Here is a 10491-nt window from a genome sequence, read left to right as displayed (position 1 = left end):
GTTAATAGAGCATGCTGGGACATTAAAGAATCCCAGAATAAAATTTGTCTCGCCAGATACTGAACAAATATTCATTAACAATGTCAAAACGGAAAAAGTCTGCCCCAGTAATAGATTCTGATAGTGAAGGAAGTGATAGTGGCTCTAACCTAGATGAAGTACGCTTAAAAATTTAATCAAATTTTGCCTAAACCCCAGTCAATATTTATGAAAATTTTGGTTTTGTTTCAAAAAAGAATCACAAATGCTCACACTTTGCACAAGTGCATTCATAAATATGGTACAATACCATGGAAAGATTAAAACAAATCAAAAACCCTTTCCAAAACAAACCTACAGAAACGGATCTATAATAGCCACAAAAAAATGACAATATACCCCACCCACTTGATTTACACAGGCAATATTAGCAAATGCAAACTTTAAAAGAAATGAAGTCTCTGAAAATATTAAGGTTTACTTGTTCCTGGGAGAAATAGGAGAACTTGCACATAAGTGGTCCTTTAATACTATTCTTTAAAGATGTCTTGGAAATTTATCAAAAGTTTTAAGGGGTAACTTGAACTTGATTTTAGATGAATGTTTGCACACACCCTAACTTGCTGTGCATGCGCATTGCTGGGGACCGCTAATGGGCCTTTTTTCTCATCATTTTGGGATTTCCACCTACACCGGCAGATTTGGGGAAATACCTATGTTAATTATCTTGATTGGGAATAATGGAAACTTAACAAAATCTAATTGATTTCTGTTAGAATAACATTTTAAAACTTTTGATGGCATATTAATAACTGTTTACTAAATCTAATGAGTAACAGTTACAATATAGCAAAACTGTTGTTGAAAAGCAAAAAAAACCTAGTGACAAATAACAATTCGGGACTTTTAAGTTCAGCATTGGGAAAAAACATACATTTTTGCTTTGGAATTCTTTTACGGGTGGTAGGGGAAAAAACAGGCTAAAGTGCATTCTACCCAAGAAATATAATATACATTAATTTGCGCTGGTATATAAAGCTTTAAACATTAGTTAAATTTAAATGTCCAAAGATACTCGATCAGAGATTGAATATTATATCTTCAAATTGGAAGATCAAAATTATAAAAAAGTTCTCAAATATCTAATTATTTAATATTAAATAATTGTGAATGTGTAAATTCAACATATGACGTAAAACAAACCTCTTTTTCTGAGGGAAGGTGATATTTAAGATTGAGGGCTTAGTCTGTGGTTTACCATGCAGTTTTTAGTACACATTGTGCATGCTTGACATCTATATACCCCCTTACAGAAGAAAAAGGCCTGCTGCGTACTCTTGCTGTGTACATACAGCGTATATGATGCGTACATGATGTGTACTGAAATCAAGGGCTTTAAACAGTACGCAGGATATACACCGCACATACACCGATAGTACGTTTGTAGTACACTTTTGACATGCAAATGAGCTCTGCCGCGTACTACTTGCTGCGTACATGCTGTGGACTACATAGTACACAGGATGTACGCTGGAGGAATTTAGTATGCGGGAAATAGTACGCAGCATGTACGCGGCACATACACTTTTCACATGCAAATGAGCCTGTGGTGTACTACCCCTGCGGCGTACATGCTGTGTACTCCTGCGGCGTACATGCTGTGTACTCCTGGCCCGAGTCCTGTGGCGTACATGCTGTGTACTCTTGTGGCGAAACTATGTAAATTCCTTACCCAACCAACTTTTGTATGCAAATGCTGATCATTTGGACAGAAAAAAACAGAAAAAAGATAAGTGACATGCATCAATAAGTATTTACCCTTACCAAAATAATGTAGATTGATGTTATCAAATAAATTAGTATGCTTTTCTTCATCCACTTTTCAATGAAATAAATCAATTTTTGTAGCATGTAATTTGGTAAACATTTGAAGAAAATGGCGTAACTGCATCAAGGGGAAACAACTTTAATGCAACTAAATATAAGTGTTATGATTTATTATAGACGATGTGTGCGTAGTATTTCTTTTGATTAAAATCTGTCTGAGAACAATATTCTAGGACTGGAATTATATAAGCATTTATACACTTTTACGTCCGTAAAAAGTAGTGCACCAAAAAATTTTGGATTGATTTTTAGCTCGACTATTCATAGAATAGTAGAGCTATTGGACTCGCCCATGCGTCGGCGTCCGCGTCGGCGTCGGCGTCCGCGTCCGCGTCCCGATTTGGTTAAGTTTTTGTATGTAAGCTGGTATCTCAGCAACCACTTGTGGGAATGGATTGAAACTTCACACACTTATTCACTGTGATAAACTGACTTACATTGCACAGGTTCCATAACTCTGTTTTGCTTTTTTACAAAATTATGCCCCTTTTTTGACTTAGAAATTTTTGGTTAAGGTTTTGTATGTAAGCTTGTATCTCAGTAACCACTTGTGGGAATGGATTGAAACTTCACACACTTATTTACTGTGATAAACTGACTTACATTGCACAGGTTCCATAACTCTATTTTGCTTTTTTACAAAATTATGCCCCTTTTTCGACTTAGAATTTTTTGGTTAAGGTTTTGTATGTAAGCTGGTATCTCAGTACTCACTAATGGGAATGGATTGAAACTTCACACACTTGTTCACTGTCATGATCTGACATGCACAAAGCAGGTCCCATAACTTTATTTTGATTTTTTACAAAATTATGCCCCTTTTTCAACATAGAAATTTTTGGTTAAGTTTTTGTATGTAAGCTGGTATCTCAGTATCCACTAATGGGAAAGGATTGAAACTTCACACACTAGTTCACTTTCATGATATGACGTGCAGTGCAAAGGGTCAATAACTCAACTTTGCATTTTACAAAATTATGCACCTTTTTCAACTTAGGAGTTTATGGGTTAAATTCTTATATGTAAGCTGGTATCTCAGTACCCACTAATGGGAATGGATTGAAACTTCATACACTTGTCCACTGTCATGAGCTGATAAGCACTATGCAGGTTCCATAACCCTATTTTACTTTTTTACTAAATTATGCCCCTTTTTCGACTTTCTTATTCATTCAAGCGACAAGGCTGTTAAATAGTCGAGCGTTGCTGTCCTCCGACAGCTCTTGTTTCCAATGGGGCGAGCGCAATTAGCCAAAAACGTTCTGAAAATATACGAGCGGCAAATCCGATGAACAACTTTTTAATCTGGTGAGGCCTTAATGAGTTTACATAATGAGCATTAAAGCCTTTATAAAACATGATAGAATGGTGTTTTGCTTAAGAGTATTCAAATAACAGTGTGAGCTATTAATTCTTCTCATTCGGGCGCTGTTGAGGCATTATCTTGGTAATTATTTCATGTATTACAAAATGTAATGCAACGAAGTTCAGATAAGGCTTTTAAATTATCCAAGTTAGAAAGCTCCAGGATTAATTCAAAATGAAAAAGAATATATTTTTACATTGCATGCAAGGTGCAGCTCAGAAATCACTAAGATGTAAGCTTCACAAATTAACATTGCAAATAGTAAATGGCAAATTTTCATTGTTCAGAATACCGGTAATCTGAACTATTCTATGCTATTAAGATAAAAGTTACTCGGAAATCAAGTTCTTGCTTCCAAAAAAAAAAAAAAATATGTACAAATCCTTCCTGCATGAAGTGTACTTCAGACTTTTACCTTAAAAAATTCAAAGAGAAAATGAACAAGTCCCTCCCGCGTATATGAAGTTTACTTCAGACTTTAACTTACAAAAAAAAAAAAACTAAGTATAAATGCCAAAAGAAATTGTACAAGTCTTTCCCGCGTATATGAAGTGTACTGCACAAATTTCAAAGTATCTGCGGTGTACATGCAGTGTACTATTTTCTTGTACAAGTCCCTCCTGTGTACATGCAGTGTACTCCTTAAATTTTCAGAGTCTGTGCTGCGTACTTGAAGTGTACTAGTGACCTCCTGCGTACATGCTGTGTACTCGTCGAAATAGTTCGCGGCATGTACGCAGCATGCAGTGTATGTAAAATGTACTCCTCTGGCGTACTACTGTGTTCGCGGCATATACACAGCAAATACGCAGCATGTACGCCACAGAGGCTTGCTTCTGTAAGGGCCATGTCATCTGCTAGTGGTTTTAGGGGCAGTTGACCTGCAGTTGTGCTAGGTAAACTAGAGGCCTGCCAGATTTAGATTTAATACCCTGGTCAGTTATGCTACTTTAAAAAGTGGAAAGTACATGTATGTGGAAATAATGGTTGTCTATGAAAATAAGTATTTGCATTGTGGCTGCTGGGTACAGTTTTCACCCAGACTTACTAATACTAATAGGCTAATATAAAAAATTATTCAGCCATCACTGTTTTTCTTGTTTATATGTCTGTAAAATACATTTGTTTCAGAAATGATAAAGTATTTTTAGCAGACTAAAATTTGCTTACAAGAATTCCTGTTTTCCTTCTGTCTTCTACACGTTACACAAGTTTATCATCAACAGTTCAATTATTTTAAAAGCTTAAGCATTGCAAAATGTTGTAAATTTAGTGAATTAGTTGCTGTTTTACAGAATTACTAGACAAATTGTCGACTGCACGTGATCCCAAGTCTGTTTGGTAACATATTTTATAATAATATTGTATATAACAATATTGTTCAAATGTAAAAAAACTTAACATACCAGATGATGTTGCTGTATGTATATTTTTACATGTAAATTACTTTCTTGTAAAATTATGTATTTACTAGTTATACAATTGTTAAACTAATGACACACATGTACATATTTGTACCCTTTTCCATTAAAGGGAACCATGCAGTATCTAAAGATATAAACCGATATTATCTATTTTTTTAATATGTACACACTTTACCAACTACATTTTGTGTTATGATTAGTAAGTATGCCTTTCTGTTTCGTTTCATTTAAGGCTACTGGTTAAAATTTCACAACGGTTGAATTAAAACACAGATATATACAGAACTTTCAAATATCTTTTTTCGACCACGGTAAAATTATAAATAAAAACTTAAAATTGTACTACAAATTACCTGCAGTTTAAAAAAGTTCAATATTATAGAAAATATGGTTATTAAGTTACAATTCATAAACAGTTCACAGATCATACTTAAAGATGGTAAGGATATGACTATGAACTGAAATTATGTGTATATGTTTGAAATTACATTGTTTGAAACCGACTTGTAAAATTTACACTGCTCTGTACATTAGCATAATAATACTTGTGTAAACATTATGTTGTTTTGGGCCGGTGGCCTATATATCAATAAAGAAATTGTCATTGTCATTGTCATATATTTTATTTTCCTGTGCTCAGAGGGGAAAAGAGAGAAATAGGAAAATTCATGCATTAAGTAAAGTGATGTATATAAATTAACCACTAGGAAAAACTGACTCAAACCATTAATGTCTTTAAAAAGGAATGCATTATTTTCCCATTCTGTCACACAATTTTTGCGGCCCCCATAATTTGATGCATTTAGTTGATTCATGTGAAGAGTGGCATTCTAATTATCAAAGTTTGAGTGAAAGGGGTTCAACTGTAGTTAAAAAACATGTCTGAGGACGACTGTAAATTGGTTACACTTTTATTATTAATTTATAATTATACTTTTTTAACATGGCTACATCTAAGTTCCAATTAAATAAAAAGAAATACAAGCTCTGTATATTCTGCGATAAACAACGGTTAATGCACAGACCAGTAAAACAGGATTATGACGTCAATTATGACATCATAATGCCGCATGACATCTGATTTATTACTACCTAGTTAATGAAGCCCAATATTCAAATATTTTAATGACCATGTAAAGATTGTGTTTTGTTGTCAAATAAATCACTGTTCATCGTTCAGATGCTTAGATAGTAGATATTTAGCAACTTTGGCTAAAGCCCTCGTGCTTCATTTCCTGCACATCTGAACTCTGAATTGTGATAAATCAGGCCACAGACCACTCGAAGGCCTTGATTACTGTATTTGTTAGATATAGTAGGTCACATACTGGCAAAACAGAGCTGAACCAGTTGAGGTGTCAAGTCAAAAGAAATTCTGTTAATAAATTTGTATTGGAAAACATGTCTCTGCAATATTCTAGAATACATGTACGTGTACATGCTTTTTAAGATGTTATGTACATAGAATTATCTATATTGACATTTAAGCATTCTTTCCATTTATCAACCTGCACAGGTACCTTAAGACAATAATTGTTCTTATTACAGGAGTTGAAAGCATTAGCAAAGAGAAAGAGGCGGACATCTGAATCTCAGTCTAAAGCAGCTAGCCAGTCAAGTGGTGGTAGTGACTCGGAATCATCATCTGGCAGTGATGGAGAAGTATGCTGAAATTAACATAACTAGAATTGAGTTAAGCTGATCTATATGTGAAATTAAATGTGATACAGCAGTCAGTATTGATATTCAAAAATTCAGTAAACTTTTGATGTTATAAATAACTTTTGAAATATTTTTATACTTAAATTTGAAAGTGTTTTTTGCTCTGTTTATACTTTTCACAGACATTATATGATCAAGAAAAACAGAATTTAGCTTCACAGGAAGTTTTAACCTTATTTACCCAAATGGACATGTTACATTCTGGCAAAATACAATCTTGTACTAAGAGTGATTGATGTGAACTTTCTAGAATTTTATGAATAAGAGAACTTCTTTTCTAACAATTTTGATTTTGATAAATTTATAGTTCAGCTATGAAAATCTAGACTAACAGGTTTTCCTAATTTTTGTAGAGTGTCTTACTTCTTTCTGTAGACTTCTATTAAGTTGCTGGTTCTACTTACTTTTGTAGACTTCTTTACAGTTGCTAGAGCCAGTGCAATAAATGATATAGTATTTTTTTATGTATAATCTAAGTATTATACATTTCAAACCTCAGGGTAATTTTTTAGTTGATGGTTATTACAGCATGAGGTATAATAGAATACATGTGATTAAGATAATATACCATTTATTAAAGAAGAATGCTGTTATGTTTGTGTTTTAGTGGAGAGGAGATGGAAAGAAAAGCAGAAAAAAGAAGAAAATTTCAAAGAAAACACAAAGAAAGACTATGGTAGCATCATCATCAGAAAGCGAGAGTGAGGGGGAAATTAGGTCAGAACCAGAGGAAGGTAGGTTCGAAAAATGAGATAGGAAATCTATTAGGATAAGATTTCATTAGAGATTGTAAGGATGTAATGTGGCCAAGTAGTTCAGATCAAGGACTTGAAATTATTTGCCCCTCACTGCAGTGACTTCGAAACCTGGCTTAGGTATAGCGTTCTTTCACGTCAAGAAGCCACACAATGGTTTAAAGTAGTTTTTAATTCTACCCAAGTGCCCACCTGTGCCAGAAACAATGTATGGAAGGACACCGACAGTCTTCCTCCACCATCCAAAACTGGAAAGTCACCATTTTACCTCAGTTTGTATTGATGTTTTTTAAAACACAACAAAAAATATAAGACTTATTAAAGCTGCAAAAGCTCATTCATGTAAGCTCTTGAGCTTTTACAGTTGTTAGGATGTGAAATTCTTAGATGTTTACAATTATTTAATAATGAAACATCTTGTAGAATAAAAAATAAGTACAGTCGATTAGTCAGTTCTGGATCACTAAGGGCTATATTTGTTCAGCTTCGAAAATATATTTTTAAAACACATTTTGGCACAGGGAGAAAGGAAAACCCTTTTGCTTTTTAAATTACCACATTTGGTTTGAAAATGCAAAGTAAATAATTTTACTGTAGGAGCAACAGTGGTGTCACCACTTTGGTCAGTTACGGATCATTTTAGAATAAAACTAAAATGTACTGGGACACCTGTGAAATAATAATTGTTTTCTCTCATCCGACCTACAAATCATTACACATTGGCAAGTTGGAAATATAAAAATATTTTCTTGCTTAAAAAATAATTTCTTGTGTTGTGTCCCTTTTGTGTGAGTTCCGGATCACATAGATTGAAAAAATACGAATTTTCTTCACATTTCAGCGATCTGCAAAAGTTATATTTTGGTATGTTATTTCCCTCATTGAAGCAAATATTCATGCTAAGAACTAAATGATTATCTTCGTCATATAAGTGTTAACAGTGCTGTGATCCAGAACCTTCCATGATCCGGAACTCACTAATCAACTGTATGTGTAACTATTTTTGAGTAAGGCCAGTTTAAATTGGCCAGTTTCAGAATTGCAAATAAGCAAATATTAAAAAATGACAATTGTCAGACTAGGTCATTCAAGTGAAAAATTTGTTTGCAGGAGAGGTGTCAGACTCTGATGATGATTCTGGTGATGAACAGTTCCACGACGGTTTTGATGAGAATTTAATGGGAGACGAGGAAGACAAGCAGAGGCTGGAGGACATGACAGAGAAAGAAAGAGAACAGGAACTATTTGCTCGTATGGAGAGAAGATCTCTCCTCAAAACTAGGTGCATTTTCTACATATTTCTGTTTTTTCTGGTTGCCTTTATTTGTGAGTCCTTCAGAAGCTGTTGTTGCTTTGTTGAAGAAAGTGCATAATAAAGAAGAAGCTCTGATTCCAGAAGCTTGTCATCGTCCTTTTAAGTCTGACAGGTGAAAAGCATTTGTGCACAGAAACTATTTGTAGTCTGCTTCAAAAGTTATTTCAGTTAGAAGAACAGGGGATAAAACTAATGACTTCTTGTTTTAAGTACTGTATTAGCAGCAGATCTGTTACCACTATATGCAACTAATATTTTAAGATTTTGAAGTTTGGGTTGAAGACCAGAAACACCTTATACAAATGTACTTAAAGTTTTGAAATGTGCGGTAAAGTGTACCTAAGGTACTTGTAGCTGATTTTCGTAGAACATGGTTATGTATTTTTCTATTTACACAGATTCGAAATTGAGAGGAAGTTAAAACATGCCAAAAAGCTTGAACAGAAAAAGAAGAAAGAGAAAGGGGGAGAATCTTCAGGACCAAAGGGTGTAGTTGGAATGGTAGCTAGCAAACGTAGTCAGGAAAGACGCAAAGATTTAGAATCAAAGAAAGACAACAAGAAATTGACAGCTATGCAGGAATTAAAAGCTAGAAGAGAAGAGAAAAAATACAGAGGTAGTAAATTCTTTTTATCATATGTTTGACATCGCGGGAGTGAAATAAAGCCATTACATAAATTTGATAATACACTAGTGTAATAAAGCTTTGACGTCATTTTAAGCATAGGGGACGTCCGTCCAATTCACTGTTATAGTTAAAGAAAGAAGAATTGTGATGTTTCAGCAGGAAAAGCTTACATGTGATAAAAAGAATATTACATTTGTGTCTTTCCACATTGAATTTATTAAACTTGTTAAATTTCTAAATATTCTCTTGTTAAACATATGTTAAAGTATCATGAAATGAGTATAAGAACAATGTTGTCTTTCCCTTTAGAACATTTTAGTTTAAGTGCTCACAACATTTTTGTTTACAGTTTTAAAGGCCATATAATTGTAATTTGCAATCTTTAAATTAAATTTGGATTTTATTCCATGCAATTATCTTAATATACACAGTGATAACAAAGGTTGCATAAAAGCAAAATGCTAACTGCAAAATGCAGCATATAAAACATTACTGTTTTGACATTTTACAATTGAAATGGTAAATGTATAAGGCTAAGAGAAATGAAGAGGATGTTGAAACAGAAGTATAAAACAAAAAAACAGATTATAATTTTTTGGAACACACCTACCAGTATTTGGGGTTTTTTGAAAGTCTGTGATGTGGACAATAGTAGGGGAGCATTTCTATTTTTATACCATTATGTTAAACATACGAAAAAAGAGCATTATTCATCGGTAAGTGATTCTAATCTCCCTCAATAAACAGAAGAACAAAAACAACAAGAAGAAGAAAAAAAGAAGCCACTTAAAGCAAGTGATATATATTCTGATGATGATGACGATGATGATGATGAGGGTGAAGACAAAGCAGAAAAGCAGAAAGAAGAAGGTGAACGAGAAAAAGATGACTCTGACTCAGATAGTAGTCGAAGTAGCAGCAGTCGGAGTAGTAGATCTTCCTACAGATCCGAGTCTTCAGATGAAGAGTAAGTTTAATGTCAGTTTTCTGGTTACGTCCTTTTCATATGTGGTTTTCTGTCTCTGTGCATGTTGTAAAAATCTGCTGTTTTGAACTGCTCATTCATTATTAGGGGGGCAATTGATTAAAAGATTTGTTAGGCCTCTGTGGTTGATGCCTTTGATGGTTAAGTTCACCGACGGGAAACCACTTTTCCCTCACTGCTGTGGGTTCGAAACCTGTCTTAGGGTTTTGAAGTCTTTCATGTGAGGAAGCTGTTCATCTGACAGATGGAAGGTCAGTGGTTCTACCCAGGTTCCCACATGTGCCTGAAATAAAATGCCTGTAGGTGCTGCACCTAGGGCATTCCTCAACCACAAAAAGCAGGAAAGTCTCAATGTGACCTATCATTGTGTCAGTGTGATGTTATACTCAACAAATATAGATGATTCAAAGTTTCACTAATGATCATCTAC

The 10491-nt window shown here is 34.1% G+C and overlaps 1 protein-coding gene across 1 annotated transcript in view; it reads left to right on the top strand.

Moving 5' to 3' along the window:
- The first annotated feature begins 9 nt into the window (after positions 1–9).
- Positions 10–10491, top strand: part of LOC123526864 (RNA polymerase-associated protein RTF1 homolog) — a 29391-nt gene continuing 18909 nt past the window's right edge. Inside the window, exons 1-6 of the mRNA XM_045306116.2 lie at positions 10–158; positions 6205–6318; positions 6986–7112; positions 8244–8415; positions 8847–9064; positions 9824–10043. Coding sequence (XP_045162051.1) covers positions 81–158; positions 6205–6318; positions 6986–7112; positions 8244–8415; positions 8847–9064; positions 9824–10043 — 929 coding nt within the window. The 5' untranslated portion in view covers positions 10–80. The remainder of the gene's footprint in view (positions 159–6204; positions 6319–6985; positions 7113–8243; positions 8416–8846; positions 9065–9823; positions 10044–10491) is intronic.

Source organism: Mercenaria mercenaria, chromosome 1 (genome assembly GCF_021730395.1).
Source record: "Mercenaria mercenaria strain notata chromosome 1, MADL_Memer_1, whole genome shotgun sequence".
NCBI classification, from domain to species: domain Eukaryota; kingdom Metazoa; phylum Mollusca; class Bivalvia; order Venerida; family Veneridae; genus Mercenaria; species Mercenaria mercenaria.
The sequence above is the reverse complement of the archived record's forward strand: the minus strand, read 5'-3'. Positions and strand labels throughout refer to the sequence as shown.